This window comes from Ornithorhynchus anatinus, chromosome 3 (assembly GCF_004115215.2).
Source record: "Ornithorhynchus anatinus isolate Pmale09 chromosome 3, mOrnAna1.pri.v4, whole genome shotgun sequence".
Classification (NCBI taxonomy): domain Eukaryota; kingdom Metazoa; phylum Chordata; class Mammalia; order Monotremata; family Ornithorhynchidae; genus Ornithorhynchus; species Ornithorhynchus anatinus.
The window spans coordinates 140,436,309-140,461,109 of NC_041730.1; the positions used below are offsets into that span (position 1 = coordinate 140,436,309).

At 49.4% G+C, this 24,801-nt stretch overlaps 2 protein-coding genes across 3 annotated transcripts in view; one reads left to right on the top strand and one right to left on the bottom strand.

Moving 5' to 3' along the window:
* DOCK1 (dedicator of cytokinesis 1) overlaps nt 1-24,801 on the bottom strand; it is a 395,003-nt gene that overhangs the window by 209,348 nt on the left and 160,854 nt on the right. The gene's annotated exons all lie outside the window — the stretch shown is intronic.
* The window catches only part of INSYN2A (inhibitory synaptic factor 2A), a 48,257-nt gene continuing 40,925 nt past the window's right edge, over nt 17,470-24,801 (top strand). Inside the window, exon 1 of the mRNA XM_039911640.1 lies at nt 17,470-18,455. Coding sequence (XP_039767574.1) covers nt 17,470-18,455 — 986 coding nt within the window. The remainder of the gene's footprint in view (nt 18,456-24,801) is intronic.

A 24,801-nucleotide genomic window follows, 5' to 3' on the forward strand; every position in this document is an offset into this window, starting at 1 on the left:
AGATCCTGAAAGAGAATGGGCAGCAGTCAGACCGTAAAAGCTCTCTGACATAACCCTTTAAATCTAACACTTGGGGAAAACAACTGACCCGAGGAACCCGATAAATGTGTTACGAACTCTCGCTGCCCGAGGGAGGGCTGAGGTCAGAAGAGATCAGGGAGGATGGAGAAATGGTTCCCAGAGAAGGAGGAGGAAGAAACGAGGCGTGGGGGACAGCGAGGACGAGGGAAAACCCATGAGGTAGTTGAAAGGGGATGGGAGAGGGCAACGGTCACGACGGGCAGAGAGAATGGGTAACACGACAGAGCCGAGGAGAGCTGGGGGGGCAGGGCGGAAGGGAAGCTGAGGCAGCGGGGACGGTTCTAGGACCAGAGAATGACAATGGTGGTGTTCGCTCCGCGCTCGCTCTTTGCCAAGCACTGTGCTCAACGCTGGGGTAAAAACCGGTGTTTGTTACGCGCTTACTATGTGCCAGGCACAGGACTAGGCACTGGGGTAGATACGAGATAATTGGGTTGGACAGTCCCTGTCCCACATGGAACTCACCATCTTTATCTCCATTTGACAGTTGAGATAACAGAGGTGCAGAGAGTGAAGTAACTCTCCCAAGGACACAGAGCAAGCAAGTGGCAGGATCGGGATTAGGATAATAATAATAATTGTGGTATTTTTTACTTGCTTATTATGTGCCCGGCACTGTCAATGATAAAAATAATAGTAATTGTGGTGTTTATTAAGTGCTTACTATTTGCCAGACACTGTACTAATCACTGGGGTGGATACAAGCACACTGGGTTGGACACAGACCCTGTCCCGCCAGGAGCTCTCAGTCTTAATCTTCATTTTAATAATAATAATTGTAGCATTTGTTAAGTGCTTACTATGTGCCAGGCACTGTACTAAGCGCTGGACTGGATTCAAGCAAATCGGGTTGGACATATTCCCTGTCCCAAGTGGGGCTCACAGTCGCAATCCCCATTTTACAGAGGAGGGAATTGAGGTCCAGAGAAGTGAAGTGACTTGCCCAAAGCCACACAGTAAGCAAATGGCAGAGCTGGAATTAGAAACCAGGTCCTTCTGATTCCCAGACCCATGCTCTATCCAGAGCACTACGCTGCGTCTCTTGGCGCTGCATATGGTCCCCCTCACCAATCTCCCGGAACTCCAAAAGCCCGAGTCTGCAGCCCAGGCATCCAACCCCAGCTCCCTCTCAGACCCTGACCCACCTTCCCATGCCTGCTTCCCATGTCTCCGGGCACCACCAACTTTAGGAGACCTCTCCGTCTCCCACACTAGTCCTGATAATAATAATAACGGTATTTGTTAAGCGCTTACTATGTGCCATGCACTGTTCTAAGTGCTGGGGTAGATACAAGGTTATCAGGCTGTCCCACATGAGGCTCATGGTCTCTATCCCCATTTTATAGATGAGAGAACTGAGGCCCAGAGAAGTGAGGTGACTTGCCCAAGGTCACACAGCAAATGGCGGAGCCTGGATTAGAACCCATGATCTTCTGACTCCCAGGCCTGTGCTCTATCCACTAAGCCATGCTGCTTCTGATAGTGATGACAGAGAGCTCACCTCCTCCAGGAGGTCTTCCCAGAATAAGCCCTCCCTTTCCCTCTGCCCCTCCTCTCCTCCCCATTGCCCTAGTCCCACTCTCTGCTCTACTCCCTTCCCCTCCCCATAGCACTTGTGTATACTTGTATATATTTATTGCTCCATTTATTTTATTAATGATGTGCATTTATCTATGATTCTATTTATCTATTTCGATGGTATTGATGCCTGACTACTTGTTTTGTTTTGCTATCTCCCCCTTTCAAACTGTGAGCCCGTTGTTGGGCAGGGATTGTCTCTATCTCTTGCCAAATTGTGCATTCCAAGCACTTAGTACAGTGCTCTGCACACAGTAAGCACTCAATACGAATGAATGAATGAATGAATGAATGAATGAATGAAGCAAGATCCCACACACTTGGCTCCTCAAATGCCAACCTTCTCACTGTACCTCGATCTCATCCATCTCCACACTAACCTCTCGTCTACATCCTGCCTCTAGCCTGGCACACCCTCCTTCCTCAAATCCGACAGGCGATGACTCTTCCACCCTTCAAAGCCTTATCGAAGGCACATCTATCTCCTCCAAGAAGCCTTCCCAAAGCCCCCTTTCCCTTTTCTTCATCTCCCTTCTGTGTTGCCCTGACTTGCCCTCTTTATTTGTCCCCCCCGTCCCAGCCCCACAGCATTTACATACGTATCTGCAATTTATTGATTTCTATTAATGTCTGTCTCCCCCTCTAGACTGTAAGTTTGTCATGGGCAGGGAATGTGATTGCTTATTGTTATGCTGTACTCTGCCCAGCGCTTAATACAGTGCTCTGTGCACACGAAGCGCTCAATAAATATGATCGACTGACTGACTAACGTAGGGTCCTGCCTGCCAATGGATTCCAGTCAGGGCCTACTGAAATGAAGGGAAAATCCACCTGTCCTCCACCAGGCCATACTCCCCCAGCACAGAAGCCTTCCTCTCTGAAGACGTGAGCCCTGGGATCAAGGCTGACCGGCTTCTCGGCCTGTTGTTCCTTTCAGGCTAAGAATGACGACCTCACAGAGAGACAGTATGAATCAGGGGCCAGAGAGGGGGGTTGGAGTTGGGGGACCCGAGTTCTAGTCCCCTCTCTGCAGGGTGACGTTGGCCCCGGCGCTCAGCCTCAGGTTCCCTCATCTATGAAATGGGGCTAGGAGCCGAGCTCTCACTCCCTCTTAGACTCTGAGCCCTGTGGGAGGCAGGGACAGTGCCCAAACTGATCATCTTGTGCCTACCCCATCGCTTAGCCCGCCCAGTGCTTGGCTCCTCATTCGAGAAGCAGTGTGGCCTAGTAGAGAGAGCTTGGGCCTGGCTGTCGGAAGGGATACCTGTTCTTCCTCCTACTTAGACTGTGAGCCCCTTGCGAGACAGGGCCTGGGTTTGTCCTGATTAACTTGGAACCTACTCTAGCGCTTAGAACAGTGCTTGGCATCTAATAGGAGAAGCAGTGTGGCCTAGAGGAGAAACCACAGACCTGGGAGTCAGAAGAAATACCTGTTCTCTTTCTTACTTATGCCCCATGTGGGGCAGGGATTGGGTTTGACCTGATTTACTTGTACCTACCCCAGCGCCGTGAACAGTACTTGATACCATTAAAATATCATTAAAAAAAAATAAAGCACTGAATAAACACCACCACTGCCTGACTGATTAGTAAATTCCAGTTCCTTTCCCACAGAGGCAGTCAGCATTCTCTAAGAGTAATAGCATGCAACCAGCCATTCCCTCCCCCACTCCTCTCGCTCCCCAACAGCCTCTTTTTTATGGTATCTTTTAAGCGCTTTCTATGTGCCAGGCACTATACTATACTAAGAGGTGGGGATGATACCAGCTAATCAGGTCCCCACACGGAGCTCCCAGTTTTCATCCCCATTTTACAGATGAGGAAACTGAGATTCAGAGAAATGAAGTGGTTTGCCCAAGGTCACAGAGCAGGCGCACGGCGGAGCCAGGATGAGAAACCAAGTCCTCTGAGTCCCGGGTCTGGGCTACCTCCACTAGGCCACGCTGCTTACCAAGCTGCTCTCTGTTTCCCTTCCTTCCTTCATTCATTCAATTGTATTTACTGAGCACTTACTGTGTGCAGAGCACTGGACTAAGCACTTGGAATGTACAATTCAGCAACAGATAGAGACAATCCCTGCCCAACAACGGGCTCACAGTCTAATACGGGGAGACAGACAACAAAACAAAACAAGTAGTCAGGCATCAATACCATCAAAATAGATAGAATCATAGATATATACACATTATTAATAGAGTAATAAATAATATATACAAATATGCACAGTGCTGAGGGGAAGGGGGAAGAGCAGAGGGTGCGGGGAATGGGGAGAGGAGGAGGAGCAGAGGAAAAGGGGGGCTCAGTCTGGGAAGGCCTCCTGGAGGAGGTGAGTTCTCGGTAGGGATTTGAAGGGGGGAAGAGAGTTAGTTTGGTGGATGTGAGGAGGGACGGCTTTCCAGGCCAGAGGTAGGACGACGGCGGGACCGTGAGGAGGTGAGCGGCCTCTCTCTGGGTTCCTGCCTCTCTCTCGCCCCGTCTCTGGGAAGCCCGGGGCCTCCAACCCAGGAAGCAGCGGGCTGGTCTCCTAAAGGCGGATTCAGCCCCAGCGAGCTGCGGCTCCCCCAGGTCCAGCTGTCGGACGAGAGCCAGGCGGTTGCTGCAGTGGGGTCCGGGCGGGCAGAGATCGGTGCCCTTCAGCGGAGCTGCAATGCACCATGGGACCTCACACTAGGACGTCTCTCCTGGGGGAAGCAGCGTTTAGCGGCTAATAATGCGCGTCAGGGCGGCCTCGGCGGAGAGACAGAGTTCTCTCTCAAAGCTAGGAGATGTCAAGGGGAGAAGACGGATACGTTCAGGCCAGAGCACACAAGGGATGCTCACCTCTCTCCTTCTCTGCCTGTTCTGCTCTGCCTGCCGGGTGACCTTGCGAAGCAGCGGGGTCTAGTGGAAAGATCCCGCGCCTGGGAGTCGGAGGCTCCGGGTTCTAATCCCAGCCCCGCCACTGACCTGCTGTGTGACCTCAGGCAAGTCACTTCACCTGTCTGGGCCTCAATTCTCTCATATGCAAAATGGGGATTCCATACTTTGTTCATACATTCATTCATTCAATCGTATCTATTCATTCAATCGTATTTATTGAGGGCTTACTGTGTGCAGAGCATTGTACTAAGTGCTTGGGAGAGTACAATATGACAGCAAACAGTCACATTCCCTGCTCACTACGAGCTTACAGTCTACAGAGGGGGAGACAGGCATCAATATAAATAAATAAAATGAGAGAGAAGTACACAAGTGCTGCAGGGCTGGGAGGTGGGAAGAGCAAGACAGGGAGATGCAGAAGGGAGTGGAAGATGAGGAAAAGTGGGGCTTAGCCTGGGAAGGCCTCTTGGAGGAGATGTGTCTTCAATAAGTCTTTGAAGAGGGGGAGAGTTATTGTCTATCGGATTTGAGGAGGGAGAGCGTACCAGGCCTGTGACCTCGGGCAAGTCAGTTCATTTCTCTGGGCCTCAGTTCCCTCATCTGTAAAATGGGGATTGAGAGTGTGAGCCCCACATGGGTCAGGAACTGTGTTCAACCTGATTTGCTTGTATCCATCCCAGTGCTTATTCATTCAATTGCATTTATTGAGCACTTACTGTGTGCAGAGCCCTGTACTAAGCTCTTGGGAAGAACAATTAGCAACAAATAGAGAGAATCCCTCCTCACAAAGGGCTCACAGTCTAGTACAGTGCCTTATTTAGCACTTAACAAATACCATCATTATTGTTATCATTAGTATTATTATTGTTATTATCCTGAAGCATGGGGGCACTGGGAGGCATGAGTCTGGATTCCATTCCCATCTCTGTCATGGATCCCCAAGTTTACCTAGAACAGCATCTGGCAGAGAGTAACTTTTAACGTCTCGCTTCTTAATGAATATCACCAGCATTATTAAATTATTAACCATAATAATAATTATTATTAACCACTGAGACATCCCTATAAGATGCACAGATCAATTCCAAAGTTTTTTCTTTTTTTTTTTCCTGATTTTCCCCGATTTAACTTCCCATGGGCCTGACTGGCTAATTCTATTTCTCTGGCTCATGGTTCACTTCCAGCAACACCACATGCCTGCCGCGTGACCTTGGGCAAGTCTTCTTTGTCTTAATTGTATTTGTTAATTGCCAGGCACTGTACTAAGCGCTGGAGTAGATGATGATAATAATGATAATAGTGATATTTGTTATGTACTTACTAGGTACCAAGCACTCTTTTAAGAGATGAGGTAGATACAAGGTAATCATGTTGTCCCGTGTGGGGCTCACAGTTTTAATCCCTATTTTGCAGTTGAGGTGACTGAGACAGACAGAAGTGAAGTGACTAGCCTAAGGCCACAAGACAGACATGCAGCAGAGCTGGTATTAGAATCCACATCCTTCTGAATCCCGTGGTCTATCCACTAAGCCATGCTGCTTCCCACAAGTGTCAAGGTTACACAGTACGCAAGTGGTGGCTATTTATTTATATTAATGATGTGTATTCATCTATTATTCTCTTTCTTTATACTGATGCTATTGATGCCTGTTTACTTGTTTTGATGCCTGCCTCCCCACTTGTAGACTGTGAGCCCATTTTGGGCAGGGATTGTCTCTATTTGTTGCTGAATTGTACTTTCCAAACGCTTAGTACAGTGCTCTGCACACAGTAAGTGCTCAATAAATACAAATGAATGAGTGACTGGAATTCAAGTCTCCCACCTCCCAGTCCTGGGCTGTTTCCACCGGCCTCACCTCCTGTTTTACTACTGACAGGCAGTAGACATTACCACATTAACATTCTTGTGTGTTGGTTTTCAATTCACTGGCTAATTCTAGGTTTCCCAGCTACAACCTGTGCTATATTCCCTTTAATCACTGACCTCTGCAGAGGAGAATAAATGGCAATATATTCAAAGAAATTAAGCTCGCAAACAAATTTAATTGAACTGGTCGAAATTCCCATCATCGCGCTGAGCCCTGAAGAACAGAGTGCTTTCATTTGTGAAGGGTAATTTTTGCCCAATAAAGCCAGTCGTAAAATGAACGAATGCAAAGTTAATACACAACAAGAAGACATGAAAGTAAATGTTACTACTCTTTTAGGGACTACGATGATTACCTTTAGATCTCTGGAAAATGGCTCTGGAAAACGGCTACCCAGTATGCTCAGGGGGAGGGAGGAACTGACTTGTTACACATTCCAGATACGGAACAATCAAACCTGGAAGGCAAGCAGCGGGGCCTAATGGAGAGAGCACGGGCCTGGGGGTTAGAGGATCTGGGTTCTAATCCTGCTTCCAAATGTCTGTTGCGTGACCTTGGGCCAGACACTTCACTTCTCTGTGCCTCAGTTACCTCATCCGTAAATTGGGGCTTAAGACTGTAGGCCCCATTTGGGACTTGGTTGGTGTCCAAACCAATTGGCTTGTATCTCCCCAGCACTTAATACAGTGCTTGGAACCTAATAAGTGCTTAACAAATACCAGAAAAAAGCAAGGCTCAATGCATCATCCATTCCTTAATTCACTCCTTCATTTGAATTTTGTGATGGTACACTGCATACAGAACAGAGAAGCAGTGTGGCCTAGTGAAAGAAAGCAGAAGGAGCCTAGGTCTGTGAGTCAGAGAACCTAGGTTCTAATCCCGGCTCCGCCATTTGTCTTCTGTGTGGCCTCGGGCAACATGCTTCATTTCTCTGTGCTTCAGTTTCCTCATCTTTAAAATGGGGGTTAAGACTGTGAGCCCCATGTGTCCAAACTGATGATCTTGTAACCCTGCACTTAGTACAATGCGGGGCTCATAATAAGCAATTGACAAATACCATTTTAAAAAAACCCAAAAGACTGTGCAGAACATTGTCCAGACACTATGATAAAATGGAAGGTCCTAGAAAACAAGAATCATGTCTACTAATTCTACCGGATGTTCCCAACCACTCAGTTCAGTGCTCTGCCCATAATAGACAGTCAGCTCTTGGAGAGCAGGAATCATGTCTACTATCTTTATTGTCCTGTCCCAAGAATTTAGTATGGTGATCTGCACAGAGCAGTCACTCAGTAAATACTAGTGACTGGTTAGAGACTGATTAGAGAAGCAGCATGGTGTAGTGGATAGAGCACGGGCTTGGAAATCAGAAGGACATGGGTTCTAATCCCAATACTTGTCTGCTGTGTGACCTTGGGCAAACCACTTCACTTCTCTGAGTCTCAGTTACCTCATCTGTAAAAAATGGGGATTAAGACTGTGAGTCTAATGTGGGACAGGGACTGTGACCAATCTGGTTAACTTCTATCTATCCCAGCACTTAGAACAGTGCTTGGCACATAGTAAGTGCTTAACAAGTATCATAATTATTATTATTATTAGGTGCTTGGGAGAGTACAATAAAAGTACACACAGTCAGCAGCTCCCACCAAATCAATTTATTGAGAGCTTATTGTGTGTAAAGCATTGTACTAAGCACTTGGGAAAATACAACAGAGTTAGTAGTCGGAGGTGGAATAATGTTACTGGACTAGGTTCTGAGTGCTGGGCACCGTACCAGGTGCTGAGTGCTGGATGCTGAACCAGGCACGGAGTGCTGGGCACTATACTGGGCACTGAGTGGTGGGCACTGTACTGGGTACTGTACCAAGCACTAAATAATAATAATAATAATAATGATGGTATTTGTTAATCGCTTACTATGTACCAAGCACTGTTCTAAGCGCTGGGGTAGATACAAGGTAATCAGGTTGTCCCACATGGGGTTCACAGGCTTCATCCCCATTTTACAGATGAGGTAACTGAGGCACAGAGAAGTTAAACGACTTGCCCAAAGTCACACAGCTAAGTGGCAGAGCTGGGATTAGGACCCACGACCTCTGACTCCCAAGCCCGGGTTCTTTCCACTAAGCCACGGGCACCAAACTGGAAGCTGAGTGGTGGGCACTGTACTGGGCATTAAGTGTCAGGCACTATACCAGGTATTGAATGCTGGGCACTGTACTGGGTGTTGAGTGTTGGGCATCAATAGTGGCCTCTGAGGGTTGGGTACCATACTGGGCACTCTATCCAGTTGAGTGCTCTACCGGGCACTAAGTGCTGGGCACTGTAGTCAGTCAGTCAATCATATCTATTGATAGCTTACTGTGTGCAGAATACTGTACTAAGCGCTTGGGAGAGTTCAATACACTGATATAACAGACGCATTCCCTGCCCACAAGGAGCTTACAGTCTAATAATAAAAATAATGTTGGTATTTGTTAAGCGCTTACTATGTGCCGAGCACTGTTCTAAGTGCTGGGGGAGATACAGGGTCATCAGGTGGTCCCACGTGAGGCTCACGGTCTTAATTCCCATTTTCCAGATGAGGTAACTGAGGCCCAGAGAAGTGAAGTGACTTGCCCACAGTCATACAGCTGACAAGTGGAAGAGCCGGCATTCAGACCCGTGACCTCTGACTCCCAAGCCCGGGCTCTTTCCACTGAGCCACGCTGCTTCTCACTGAGCCACGCTGCTTCTCAGTCTAGAGGGGGAGAAGGGCATTCATATGAATAAATAACCGTACTGGGTGCTGATTGTTGGGAACCGTAGCAAGGGCTGAGTGCTAGGCACTGTTCTGAGCACTTAAGAGGCTTAGCCCATAGTAAACACTTAGTCATGATGATGATGATGCTGGTATTTGTTAAGTGCTTACTGTGTGCCAAGCACTGTTCTAAGCACTGGGGTAAATACTAGGTCATCAGGTTATCCCATATGGGGCTCACAGTCTTAATGTCCATTTTAAAGAGGAGGTAACAGAGGCACAGAGAAGTTAAGTGACATGCTCAAAGTCACATAGCTGATAAGTGGTGGAGGTGAGATTAGAACCCATGACCTCTGACTCCCAAGCCCGTGCTCTTTTCACTAAGCCACGCTCCTTCTTAGTGAACTTAGTGAACGCTATTATTTCAGCAGAAACATTACCGGCTTTGTCGTGAGGGGGAAGGGGTCTGAGAATTGGGGTGGCAGCCAAGAGGAAGTTGCTACATTTGGGAGTGGGAGGGTCCTGACACAAAAGAGGCAGCTGTGTGGAGTAGTGGATAGACCACAGGCCGGGGAGTCAGAAGGTCATGGGTTCAAGGCAAGGGAATAAAGCCAATGGTGAGGAGTTTTTGTTTGATGCAGAGGGGAATGGGCAACTAGTGGAGGTTCCTGAGGAAGAAGTTAGGGCAGGAAGGGTCCGGCCCATGTCACAGAGAAAGAACAGAATCAATTTTGGAATGTGCGGGGGGAAGAGAGAGAAAAAGAGTGTGGGTGGGAGGGGAGGTGGGGAGAAGAGGAGGGTTGAAGATGGGTGCCAGAAGTGGGTGTTGGCAATCAATCAGGGAATGCTTCCTGGAAGATAGAGACTTTTTCGGATGAGCTTTGAAGAGGGGAGAAGGCTGGGGTCTGGTGGATTCATTTCAACCTATTTTTGTAGAAACCCTCCTTAAACTCACTGTCCAAGCAGCCCTTTCTTATCATTAATATTATTAATAATAACTGTGGTATTTGTTAAGCACTTACTATGTGTCAAACACTGCACTAAGCACTGCGGCAGATACAAGCTAATCAGGTTGGACACAGTCCCTGTACCATTTGGAGCTCACATCTAGGGAGAGGGAGGACAGGACTTAAACCTTCGCTCTACATATGAGGAAACTGAGGCCCAGAGAATTGACTTGGTCAAAGTCCCACAGCAGACAAGTGGCAGAACCAGGATTAGAACTCGGGTCTTCAGGCTCCCAGGCCCGGTCTCTCTACACTAGGCTATGCTGTTTCTCAAGATTCTCCAAAATCTCCTTCTCAACACTTGCTGTGTTTCCCTTCTTGTTCAAACAAGGAACCAGGGAAAAAGGGAGAGCAGTGTGGCTGAGAGGAAAGAACATGGGCCTGGAAGTTAGAGGATCTGGGTTCTAATTCTGACTGTCAACTGAGCTGCCAATTGCTTGCTCTGTGACCTTGGGCAAATCACCTCATTTCTCTAGGCCTCCATTTCCTCAACTGTAAAATGGGGATTAAATATTCATTTTCCCTCCTGCTTAGATTGTGAGCTCCACATGAGACAGGGATTGTGACCAATTTTTTTGTGTTTTGTTTTTTTAAATGGTATTTGTTAGGCATTTACTGTGTGCTAAGTGTTCTATGTTCTAAATGCTGTGGTAGATACAAGCTAATCAGGTTGGAAACAGTCCCTGTCCTATATGGGGCTCACAGTCTTAATCCCCACTTTACAGATGAGGGAACTGAGGCCCAGAGAAGTGAAGCGACTTCCCCAGGCAGACAAGTGGAGGAGCGGGATTAGAACCCAGGTTCTTCTGACTCCCAGGCCCAAATTCTATCCACTAGACCAGGCTGCTTCTCTCTTCTAACTAACTTAGAACGTGTTTAGAACAATTTTTGACACATGGTAGGCACTTTACAAATACCATAGGGAAAAAAAAGGAGGAGAAATCCCAGCCGATACCCAAACATGGAACCAGGCAGAAGGGGAGAAGTCAAAAACTCATCTCTATCTGTGTTGAATCATTCAATCACTTTGCCCCCTCCTACCTCACCTCGCTACTCTCCTACTACAACCCAACCCGCACACTTCACCCCTCTAATGCCAATCTTCTAGTTGTACCTCGATCTCCACCGCCAACCTCTCGCCCTTCGCCCATGTCCTGCCTCTGGCCTGGAACGCCCTCCCTCCTCAAATTCGACAACAATTCTCCCCAGCGTCAAAGCCTTATTGAAGGCCCATCACCTCCAAGAGGCCTTCCCTGAATAAGCCCTCCTTTCCTCTTCTCCCACTCCCTTCTGAGTCTCCTTGCCTTGCTCTCTTAATTCATCCCCCTTCCCAGCCCCACAGCACCTGTGTACATATCTACATGTCATGGGTTCGAATCCCGGCTCTACCACTTGTCAGCTGTGTGACTGTGGGCAAGTCACTTAACTTCTCTGTGCCTCAGTTACCTCATCTGTAAAATGGGGATGAACTGTGAGCCTCACGTGGGACAACCCGATTACCCTGTATCTACCCCAGTGCTTAGAACAGTGCTTGGCACATAATAAGCACTTAACCAATACCAATATTAATTACCTGCTATTTATTTATATTAATGTTTTTCTCTCCCTCCACACTGTAAGCTCATCGTGGGCAGGGAATGTGTCTGTTTATTGTCCTAACATACTCTCCTAAACCATCTGTACAGCGTTCTTCACAGAATAAGCGCTCAATAAATACGACTGGATGAATGGATGAATGATAGTCCCGGCCGATGCCCAAGCTGCCTCAAAAGCTTCTCTTTCTTGCTTTGGCAGTCAAGAAAGCTGGATCCTAACCCCAGGCAGCTGTGGGGCCACTTACACAATGAAGGCCTTACCCAGCCAAGACTCCCAGAAACGGGCAGGACCCTGACAGGGGGGCAAGAGTCAGGCAGGACCCCGAGAGGCACCTAGGACTCCCGGAGGTGGGCAAGATCCCAGCAGCAGGCAGGACCCCCAAAGGGAACAGTACCCTGGAGTGCTCTGCACATAGTAAGCGCTTAACAAATACCAACATTATTATTACCCCGAGAGGTGGGCAGACCAGCCTGCCAGCTGCAGCCCTTTCCCACACTGCATAATTCAGTGTGCGAGGTGAGTAGATCTGATGGCCAGCAACAGCTGCCACAGACTCACGCTGATTCCATTTTCCTCAGAAATTCGGACCCGAAACCTCTTCCACTGCCAAATGTTGGAGGAAAAAAAAACAACCTTACAAAAAGGTCTTCTAGAGAAGATTTATATCTCCCCACCCCCAGGCAAATCCATAAATGCGGTTACAATCAGCAGTGAGTCAAATCGCCTGTCTCTAACATTGTCTGGGCTGAAAGCCCCACCCTCGGCTCCTCTGGCCCCAGGGCCTGTTGCTCTTCTTGTTTTCATCTTGATCCCAGCCTTTTAGGTCGGGTTTGGGTGGTTTCCTTGCTTTACCTTTCCTCATTTATCTTTTCCATGGCATTTAGGGAGCGTTTTCCCAGCAGCGAGGTCTACTGGCTACAGCCCGGGCCTCAGAGTCAGAAGGTCCTGGGCTTTAAGCTCGGCTCCACACTCGTCTGCTGTGTAACCATGGGCAAGTCACTTCACTTCTCTAGGCCTTAGTTACCTCATCTGTAAAACGAGGATTAAGACTGTGAGCCCCGAGTGGGACAGGGACTGAGTCCAATCGATTAGCTCTCATTTACCCCAGTGCTTAGACCAGTGCCTGGCACATAGTAAGCAGTTCACAAATACGATACCAAATATAAATATAATTAACACAAATACAAAAACAAATACAGTTATTATTATTATTCTGTTTTGCCCTTGCACTTGCATTTACCCCTTTATTTAATAATAATAATGCTACTTGTTAAGTGCTTACTTTGTGCCAAGCCCTGTTCTAAGCACTAGGGTCCATACAAGGTAATCAGGTTTCCTACGTGGGGCTCAGTCTTCATCCCCATTTTACACATGAGGTAACTGAGGCACAGAAAAGTTAAGTGACTTGTCCAAAGTCACACAGCTGAAAAGTGGCAGAGCTGGGATTAATAATAATGTTGGTATTTGTTAAGCGCTTACTATGTGCAGAGCACTGTTCTGAGCGCTGGGGGAGACACGGGGGAATCAGGTTGTCCCACATGGGGCTCACAATCTTAATCCCCATTTTACAGATGAGGTAACTGAGGCCCAGAGAAGTTGTGACTTGCCCACAGTCACACAGCTGACAAGTGGCAGAGCTGGGATTCGAACTCATGACCTCTGACTCCAAAGCCCATGCTCTTTCCACTGAGCCTTTGTTAAGCGCTTACTATGTGCAGAGCACTGTTCTAAGCGCTGGGATAGATACAGGGTAATCAGATTGTCCCATGTGGGGCTCACATTTTTTTAATCCCCATTTTTTTTTACAGATGAGGTAACTGAAGCGCAGAGAAGTTAAGTGACTTGCCCAAGGTCACACAGCAGACAAGTGGCGGAGCGGGGATTAGAACCCATGTCCTCTGACTCCCAAGCCTGGGGTCTTTCCACTAAGCCACAACCCCCACAGCACTTATATCCATAACCAGCATTTATTTTAATGACTGCCTCTCCCTCTAATCTCAAAGCTCCTTGTGAGCAGGGAACCTGTCTACCAATTCTGTTACCCAGTACTCTCCCAAGTGCATAGTACAGTGCTCTGCACATAGTAAGGGCTCAAAAAAGACCATTAACTCAATCAAATGATTGACTGATTGATTGATTTCTCTCACCCCCTCCTTTTTCTCTCCCCTCCCCTCTCTCTCAGTTGACTGAGTGCTGTATGCAGAGCACTGTACTATCTTGTGAACACCGTAATGCCTTCGGACAAGAATTCCCTCTTCCTCACTTATCCTTAGATCGTGATCTTGTCAGGGGCCAGTGACTGGGTCTAATTTTTGCTACAGTTGCGTTTCCCAATGTGAAGGCGTGTTGTTTGCACACAATGTGCACTCAAAAATACTATTATTATTCCTCCTCCTCCTCCACCTCTTTCTCCTCCTGTATTAACTCGAGGGCTTCCTTTGCTCTGAAAAGTCAATGAGATCTCGTGCCGACACGAGGTAAACATTTCCCCAAATTTCAACCGCATCAATATGGTCCTATTGATTAAGTAGATTCATTATGATTGCTTATGCCCGCACGGCTTCTTATAATTAGAAATATACATCTCAATTTCTCATTTGGGGCGGAGGCACACACTTCTCCGGAAACTAGAACCGCCGATAAATCTCCGGCACAAAAACGACTCTCTTCTCGCCGAACGATAATACGTTTTAGTCAGAGAATTCTCAGAAAGAGAGTAATGCCGGAATACAATGAGTTGCATTTGGTGAACTGCCTGCTATTTAAAGGCCAGCAGAGAACTCTGTGTGAAATGATAATCTCTGAAGTCGGAACATGAAGCATCGTTAGCTTTCTTGATGAATGTAATAAAATATGTCTGTCTAATGGGAAACATGCACTGCGATTCGGCGTTTTGTCGCTCGCTCTGTTGTTTAAGAAGCGTCTCAGCTCTAAGCTTGTGCCGGGGAGGGGGGCTCAGGGGCCGGGCACCGGGGTCCTGACGGGACTGGGCGGCGAGGGGGTGTTGAGAGGGTCTGGTTCTGGCAATAATAATAATAATTGTGGAATTTCTTAAGTGCTTACTATGTGCCAGGCACTGTACTAAGCACTGGGGTGGACAAGAGGAAATCATATTGGACACAGTCCCTGCCCTGCATGGGGCTTACAGTCTTAGTATCCCAGCTCTGCCACCGCCAATGTGGTAGACGACCTTAATAATAATAATAATGTTGGTATTTGTTGAGCGCTTACTATGTGCAGAGCACTGTTCTAAGCGCTGGGGTAAACACAGGGGAATCAGGTTGTCCCACGTGGGGCTCACAGTCTTAATCCCCATTTTACAGATGAGGGAAATGAGGCACAGAGAAGTTAAGTGACTTGCCCACAGTCACACAGCTAAGTGGCAGAGCTGGGATTCGAACTCATGAGCCCTGACTCCAAAGCCCGTGCTCTTTCCACTGCGCCACGCTGCTTCTCTGGCTGAGCTGTTGAATCTCTCCGGGATACGATAAGGGAAAAAGCGTGGCTCAGTGGAAAGAGCACGGGCTTGGGAGTCAGGGGTCATGGGTTCAAATCCCGGATCTGCCACTTGTCAGCTGTGTGACTGTGGGCAAGTCACTTCTCTGGGCCTCAGTTCCCTCATCTGTAAAATGGGGATTAAGACTGTGAGCCTCACGTGGGACAACCTGATGACCCTGTATCTACCCCAGAGCTTAGAACAGTGCTCTGCATATAGTAAGCGCTTAACAAATACTAACATTATTATTATTAGGACCTGGCTTCTAATCCCAGTTCTGCCACTTGTCTTCTGGGTGACCTCGGGCAAATCACTTTGCTTCTCTGGGCCTTAATTTCCTCTTCTGTAAAATGAGGATGAAGACTGTGAGCCCCATGTGGGGCAGGGACTGTGTCCAACCTGTTTAGCTTGTAGCTATCCCAGCGCTTAGTACAGTGCTTGACCCATCGTAAAAGCCTAACAAATACCATCATCACTATTATTTTATTATTATAAGAGGCCCAACTGCTCCGAGAGTTCCGCCTGCAGCAACACAGAAGGACAGTACCCGATTAGAAGAGCACACTGCAAGCACTTTCACTGGCCCCCCTTCTCCAACCACCCCCCACCTCCCCAGATTCAGGGTCCATTCATTCATTTATTCATTCATTCAATCATAACTATTGAATGACTACTGTGTGCAGAGCACTGTACAAGTGCTTGGGAGAGTACAATACAACAGTAAACTGACACATTCCCTGTCCACATCAAGGTTATTCATTCATTCAATAGTATTTATTGAGCGCTTACTATGTGCAGAGCACTGTACTAAGCGCTTGCAATGAACAAGTCGGCAACGGATAGAGACGGTCCCTGCCGTTTGACGGGCTTACGGTCTAATTGGGGGAGACGGACGGACGAGAACGATGGCGATAGATAGAGTCGAGGGGAAGAACGTCTCGTAGAAACGATGGCGACTAAATAGAATCGAGGTGATGTACATTTCATTAACAAAATAAATAGGGTGATGAAAATATATACAGTCGAGCGGACGAGTACAGTGCCGAGGGGATGGGAAGGGAGAGGGGGAGGAGCGGAGGGAGATGGGGGGAAAAGAGGGTTAAGCTGCGGAGAGGTGAAGGGGGGGTGGCAGAGGGAGTAGAGGGAGAAGAGGAGCTCGGTCTGGGAACGCCTCTCGGAGGAGGTGAGTTTTAAGTAGAGTTTCGAAGAGGGGAAGAGAATCAGTTCGGCGGAGGTGAGGAGGGAGGGCGTTCCGGGACCGCGGGAGGACGCGTCCCGGGGGTCGACGGCGAGACGGGCGAGACCGAGGGACGGCGAGGAGGCGGGCGGCGGAGGAGCGGAGCGTGCGGGGTGGGCGGTGGAAAGAGAGAAGGGAGGAGAGGTAGGAAGGGGCGAGGTGACGTACAGACTCGAAGCCTAGAGTGAGGAGTTTTTGTTTGGAGCGGAGGTCGGTAGGAAACCACTGGAGTTGTTTAAGAAGGGGAATGACAGGCCCAGATCGTTTCTGCGGGAAGATGAGCCGGGCGGCGGAGTGAAGAATAGACTGGAGCGGGGCGAGAGAGGAGGAAGGGAGGTCAGAGAGAAGGCCGACACGGTAGTCTAGCCGGCATATAACGAGAGACTGTAGCAGTAAGGTAGCCGTCTGGGTGGAGAGGAAAGGGCAGATCTTGGCGATATTGTAAAGGTGAAACCAGCAGGTTACAGTTTAGAGGGGGAGACCAACATTAATAGAAATAAATAAATGACAAATCTGGACACAAGTGGTCTGGGGCCGGGAAGGAGGATGAACGAAGGGAGTAAGTCAGGGAGATGCAGAAAGGAGTGGGAGAAGAGGAAAGGAGGACTTATTCAGGGAAGGCTTCTTGGAGGAGATGGGCCTTCGATAAGGCTTTGACCATCCCACACCCCCTGGGCACGGGACACAGGTCAAGGTGTAGTGCATACAGCACAGACCTGGGAGTCATAAGGTCATGGGTTCTAATCCAGCCCTTGCTAATTGTCTGCTCTGTGACCTTGGGCAAGTGACTTCACTTTTCTGGGCCTCGGTTACCTCATCTGTAAAAAAAAGGGATTGAGACTGCCAGCCCCATGAGGGACAGGGATAAAATGCCTGTATCCCCACCAACGCTTAGTACTGCCACATAGTAAGCGCTTAACAGATACCACAATGATTACTACCATTAGGTCCTTGGTCCCGACCGTGGCTAACGAGGCTTCTGGTGTTGTTGGCCCGCAGGAACCATGGTGAGCCGGGGCCCGGGCCCCCGCCTGCTCCCGGCCTCGGACAGCAGCGACGGCGAGCCGGGGGCAGGCCTCGCCCTGGACATGAAGTACACGCTGGACGCTGGACGCCAGGTGAAGAAGAGGAACAAGGCCCTGCAGGTGCGCTTCAAGGACATCTGTGAGGCCCAGAGCGAGCAGCTGGGAGCGCGCCAGGCCCGACCCCCGGGCCGCCGGCCTCCGGAGGGGGACGAGGGGTCGGCCGGACGCCGGGAGGACCGACCCGCGGCCCAGAGAGCGGCCTACCGCAAGTACCTGACCGTGCCAGCCCGCCGGGCCATCCCCAACGTGACCCGCAGCACCGGCGTCCAGACCTCCCCGGACCTACGCGTCGGCTATCAGACCTTCCCCCTTGACCGCAAGAAGGCGGGTGGCGGACAGGGGGCCGCAGCTGCCCCCTTCCGGGGCCCCGCCCTCGGCTTCCTGCTGGACGTGCGCGACAAGAGGGCTGGCAGACAGCGGACGGCGGCCCTCATCTCCCCGCCGCCCGGGCCCGCGGCCTACCCCCAAGCCGGGTTGGACGCAGCCGAAGGAGGCGCGGACCTCGCCCCGGGCCCCTCCGAGTCCTCGGCCACCACCAGGCTGTTCGAGACAGAGGTGGTGCCCGGGCCCGGCTCGCCGGACTCCGAGGGTGAGGGGCCCGGGGCCCCGGAGGACCCGCCCGTCCTGCAGGTCAACGGGGCGGCGGAGGCGGGTGCCGGGGGGCGGACCTGCGGGCCGCAGGCCGAGGCCCGGCCCTCCACCGCCCACGGCCCACTCGGGGCCCACGGTTCATCTCCCGCGGACGCCCGGCCCGAGACGCCGGCCCCGGCGGCCGGCACGGAAGTGGGAGATCTGAAAGCCCAGCTGCAGACCATGGAGACCCTGATCAGCTCCAGCCAGGAGACCATCAAAGTGCTGCTGGGCGTCATCCAGGAGCTGGAGAAGGGGGAGGCCCACAGGGAAGGGTAGGTACTGTCTGTCCCGCCGGAGGAGGGTCGGGATGGCTCGGGATGGCCACGGTGGCCACGTGGCCGGCGGGTGGGACTCCTGGGTCCGTATGCAGCAGAGAGGGCAAACAAATTAGTACGACCGCTCCCTACCCTCAAGGACCTGACTCTCTACCATGGGCAGAGCACTGGACTGAGCACTTGAGAGAGAACAATAGAGGTAAAAAAAACATGACCCCTGCCCTCAAGGACCTTACAGTCCTACTGTATGCAGAACGTTGAGTTCTTGGGAGAGTGCAGGACAGTTAGTAGACACGATCCCTGCCCTCAAGTAGCTTCCAGTCTACTGTGTGCGGGGCACTACATTGAGCGCTTGGGAGAGAACAACAGAGTTAGCGGACATGATTCCTGTCCTCAAGGACCTGACAGTACGTTGTGCGCAGAGCTCTATACGGATCACTTGGGGGAGTCTACTAGAGTTAGTACAAATGATCTCTGCCCTTAAGGAGCTCCCATGGCCAAAGCACTGTACTAAACACTTGGGAAAGTACAATAGAGTTAGTAGACACAATCCCTGCCCTTGCGGAGTTGACAATTTCCTGCATGCACATCACTCAACTGAGCGCTTAGGAGAGTTCAATAGAGTTGGTGGACCCCAACCCCTCTCTCAAGGAACCTACAGCCTATTTTATTATTATTATTATTATTATTGTATTCGTTAAGCTCTTACTATGTCAGGCAGTGAACAGAGCGCTAGGTTGGAAACAAGGAAATTGGGTTGGACACAGTCCCTGTCCCACGTGGGGCTCACAGTCTCCATCCCCATTTCACAGATGAGGGAACTGAGGCTGGGCATGGACCACACTGGATTTGACCAAGGGAGGTGTTCAAAAGGTCTGATCTCCCACATCTTTCTTTATGCAGAATCTCCCTTAATTCAATAATATTTATTAAGCGCTTACTATGTGCAGAGCACTGTACTAAGCGCTTGGAGTGTACACTTCGGCAACAGAGACAATCCCTGCCCAATAACGGGCTCACAGTTTAAACGAATTTTAATTGCATCACTTCGCTGATCTTCTATCCTGTATCTACTCCAGCACTTAGTAAAGCAGTTAGTACATACTAACTGCTTAACAAATACCACGACTGTGAGGCAACCACTTAATTGAGAAGCAGAGTGGCTTAGTGGAAAGAGCCCCGGCTTGGGAGACAGGGGTCGTGGGTTCTAATCCTGGCTCCGCCACTTGTCAGCTCTGTTGAGTCTGGGTGTCATTTAACTTCTCTGTGTCTCAGTTACCTCATTTGTAAAATGGGGATGAGGACTGTGAGCCCCACGTGGGACAACCTGATTACCTTGTATCTACCCCAATGCTTACAACAGTGCTCGGCACATAGTAAGCGCTTAACAAATACCATCATTATTACTATTACTCTATACTAAATGGCTTTGGTATATACCCGATCAAGAAAATGGAACACGGTGACATCCATCATCTCATTCTCCTGCTAGGAGAACTCCACCAGGAGTGGAGGGGGGGGTGAAAAGAAAAGATATTTCTCATGATGGAATGGCGTTAATAAAAATTTAACCTCCTGCCGCCGGAGCTCATTAGTCATAGGATGAATTGGGTAGTTTTATTCTTCAAAGCGGCATAATATTTATCTCGCAATGTCCGTAAGTGAATAAACGGCTTTATCTCGCTGACGCTGATACATTATGCTACTCGGAGTGAAAGTAGCTGAAAAGAAGGGAGGGTCCCCCTCACCCATCACCCGCCCGCCAACCCTGCTCCTCAGAGAATGTGACCAAAATGGAGGCCACCCCTCCCCGATGGCAGCCTCGCCCGCTCCGGCCCCTGACCCCCCCGGCCCTCTCCTCCCAGCCTGTGGGAGAGCGAGAGTCGTGCCTCGATGGCGCAGCCCAGCCGGACACAGTCAGCCCTTCTTCAGAAGCCCAATTTTTGTTTTTGTGCTATTAAGCGCTTACTATGTGCAGGCACTGTACTAAGTGCTGGGGAAGGTAGAAGCTAATCAGGTTGGACACAGTCCCTGCCCCACATGGAGCTCTAAGTCTTGATCCCCATTTTTTTTCTTAAATTATGGCATTTGCTAAGCACTTACTACATGCCAGGCACTGCTCTAAGTTGATGAGGTTCAACACAGTCCCTGTTCTTCATGGGGCTCACAGTCTTAATCCCTGTTTTAATAATAATAATGTTGGTATTTGTTAAGAGCTTACTATGTAACAATAATAATAATAATAATAATGTTGGTATTTGTTAAGCGCTTACTATGTGCAGAGCACTGTTCTAAGCGCTGGGGTAGACACAGGGGAATCAGGCTGTCCCACGTGGGGCTACACAGTCTTAATCCCCATTTTACAGATGAGGTAACTGAGGCACAGAGAAGTTAAGTGACTTGCCTAGCTGAGAAGTGGCAGAGCCGGGATTCGAACCCATGACCTCTAACTGCAAAGCCCGTAGTCTTTCCACTGAGCCACGCTGCTTCTCGTGTGCAGAGCACTGTTCTAAGCACTGTGGTAGATACAGGGTGATCAGGTTGTCCCACATGGGGCTCACAGTTTTTTAATCCCCATTTTATAGATGAGGAACTGAGAAGCCAGGAAGTGAGTGACTTGCCCTAAGGTCACATAGCAGAGAAGTGGCAGGGCTGGGATTAGAACCCAAGTCCCTCTGACTCCCAGGCCCAGGCCCTGTCCACTAGGCCATGCTGCTTCTCCTTGTTTTGACTCTGTCACTACTGTTCTGCTCTTCCCACTTAGGGTGAAAGGTGAATAAGGTACCCCACACCGCCCCCCCCTAAAAAAACTCCAGGTTCCCCACTCCTCTCCTTGGGTCAGACCCTTCATTTTTAATCAGGTCAGATACAGTCTCTTGTCCCATTCTAAGTAAGAGGGAGAACAAGTAGTGAATCTGCATTTTGAAGTAAGGAAACTAAGGCACAGGGAAGTGACTTGCCTAAGGTCACACAGTAGGCAAGTAGAGAAGCAGCGTGGCTCAGTGGAAAGAGCCCGGGCTTGGGAGTCGGAGGTCATGAGTTCGAATTCCAGCTCTGCCACTTGTCAGCTGTGTGACTGTGGGCAAGTCACTTCACTTCTCTGTGCCTCAGTGACCTCATCTGTAAAATGGGGATTAACTGTGAGCCTCACGTGGGACAACCTGATTACCCTGTGTCTACCCCAGCGCTTAGAACAGTGCTCGGCACATAGTAAGCGCTTAACAAATACCAACATTATTATTATTATTATTATGAGCCGGGACCAGAATCCAGCTCCTCTGGCTCCCAGGCTTGTGCCATACCCACTAGGCCATGCTGGGTGACTTTGTGCAAGTCACTTAACTTCTCTTTCCCTCGGTTTCTTCATCTGTAAAATGGGGATTCAATACCCGTTCTCCTCCTACTTGGACTGTGAGCCCAATGTAGGACTGGGATTGTGTCCAGCTTGACGCATAATAAGCCCTTAACAAATACCACAACCATGATGATTACTAACTCCATGGTACGGTCCTACGCAGTCAGTTCAGTGCTCTGCACACAGTAAGCGCTAAGTAAATACTACAGACTACTTGATGGATGGATGATAAATGTCTGAGAAGTTCCTAGATGTCACCACTTCAAAGAGGTGTGGTTAAGGGGCCCAGGAATGAGACTGCAGTAGTGTAAACTGAAATCAGTCAATCAATCAATGGGATTTATTGAGCATTTACTATGTACTAAGCACTTGGTGGGGTACAATTCAAGAGAATAAGCAGACACATTCCCTGCCCATAACAAGTTTACAGCCTAGAGGGGGAAGCAGACATTAATGTAAATAATAATTATTATGGTATTTGTTAAGCACTTACTATATGCCAAACACTGTTCTAAGCACCGGGGGAGATACAAGGTAATCAGGTTGTCCCACATGGGGCTCAAAGTCTTAATCCCCATTTGACAGATGAGGTAACTGAGGCACAGAGAAGCGAAGTGGCTTGCCCAAGGTCACACAGCCAACAAGCGGCAGAGCTGGGATTAGAACCCATGTCCTCTGACTCCCAAGCCCGTGCTTTTTCCACTAAGCCATGCTGCTTCAAGTAATTTATAATATACAATTTAAATATGTGTACCTAATTAATTTATGTACATATTAATGTCTACCTTCCCCTCTAGACTGTGAGATCATTGTGGGTAGGGAATGTGTCTGTTGTACTCTCCCAAACTCCTTAGTAAGTGATTTGCACACAGTATGTGTTCAATAAATATGATTGAATGAGTGCAGTGAGGTTGGGAGTGGGGAGAATATCAAATGTCCAGAGGTCACAGATCCAGGTGCCGAAATGACGCGGAAGGGAGAGGGAGCCAGAAAAAAGAGGGCTTCACTGGGGAAGACCTCTTGGAGAAGCTGTGACCTTAATAAGGCTTTGAAGGGGGAGAGAGCGGTGGTCCGATGTAGATGGAAGGGGAGAGAGTTCCAGGCCAGGGGGAGGACAAGGGAAAGGGGTCGGCGACGAGACAGACGAGATCGGGGCCCAGTTAGCAAGCCGGCACTAGAAGAGCCAAGTGTGCGGGCTGGGGACGTGATCGGGATCTGGGAGTTGGGTCATTCCCTTCAGTGGAGAGTCACGAGTTGTCAGGGTTGTCTCACACAAACTGGACTTCTTTGCTGCTGGAGCAATTGTGGCTAAAGTGGACAGAGAGACATATGGGGCGGTGTTATGCTGACCCCCACAGCTGTTTTCATTCATTCATTCAATCATATTTATTAAGCGCTTACTATGTGCAGAGCACCGTACTAAGTGCTTGGGAAAGGACAATACAACAGTAAACAGACACGTTCCCCGACCATAACGAGCTCACTGTCTAGAGGGGAAGACAGACATTAATAGAAATGAATAAATGGAGAAGCAGCGTGGCTCAGTGGAAAGAGCCTGGGCTGCGGAGTCAGAGGTCATGGGTTCGACTCCCGGCTCTGCCACTTGTCAGCTGTGTGACTGTGGGCGAGTCACTTAACTTCTCTGGGCCACAGTTACCTCATCTGTAAAATGGGGATTAACTGTGAGCCTCATGTGGGACAATCTGATCACCCTGTATCCCCCCAGCGCTTAGAACACTGCTTTGCACATAGTGAGCGCTTAACAAATACCACCATTATTATTAAATGACATATCTGAGCATAAGTGGTGTGGGGCTGGGAGGGGGAAAGAGCAAAGGGAGCAAGTCGGGTGATGCAGAAGGGAGTGGTAGATGAGGAAAAGTGGGGCTTAGTCTGGGAAGGCCTCTTGGAGGAGATGGACACTGTACTAAGCGCTGGGGTGGATATAAACAAATCAAGTTGGATGCAGTCCCTCTCCCTCGTGGGGTTCAGAGTCTCAATCTCCATTTTACAGATGAGGTAACAGAGGCACAGAGAAGTGAAGTGACCTGTCCAGGGTCAAGCAGGGTCACAAAGTTACTTCAAGATGTTTGGCAAATCCCCCTAGATTTTAGCCAGCCTCACCTCCCTCCCGAGTAAATTATGACCATGAAAGGCTGTGTTGAGGGCAGGCAGGTGAACATGAAAAATGCTGCCAATTTAGGATTCGGGCGCAAGAGGAGCGGACTGCTGTGCTGGATGCAAGGAGACACTGGATACACTTTGAACCTGTCCTGCGGGCTTAGCCGAGGACGGGCTGAAAGGTCAGAGCACTGAACAGTCAGAGGAGGGGGGAGCTCTGCCTTAAGTTAAGCGATGACCAGGAGCCTCCCCACCCTGATGGAGATCAGAACGGGAGTGAGTTCGAGAGCCGTGGTCAGCTCCATCGGTAACTCTCCCTGTTGTTAAACGCTTACTATGTGCCAGGTACCGTTTTAAGCGCTGGGGTAGATACAAGGTAATCAGGTTGGACAGAGTCCTTGTCCCACATGGGGCTCACAGGCATAATCCCCATTTTTATAGATAATAATAATAATAGTAATAATGTTGGTATTTGTTAAGTGCTTATTATGTGTCGAGCACTGTTCTAAGCGCTGGGGTAGACACAGGGGAATCAGGTTGTCCCACGTGGGGCTCACAGTCTTAATCCCCATTTTACAGATGAGGTAACTGAGGCACCGAGAAGTTAAGTGACTTGACCAAAGTCACACAGCTGACAAGTGGCGGAGCTGGGATTCGAACCCATGTCCTCTGACTCCAAAGCCCGGGCTCTTTCCACTGAGCCACACTGCTTCTCATGAGGTAACCGAGACACCGAGAAGTGAAGTGACTTGCCCAGGTCACATAGCAGACAAGGGGTGGAGCCTGGATTAGAATCCAGGTCCTTCTCACCCCAGGCCTGTGCCATATCTACTGAGCCACGCTGCTTGACTGACGGGTGTCTCTGGG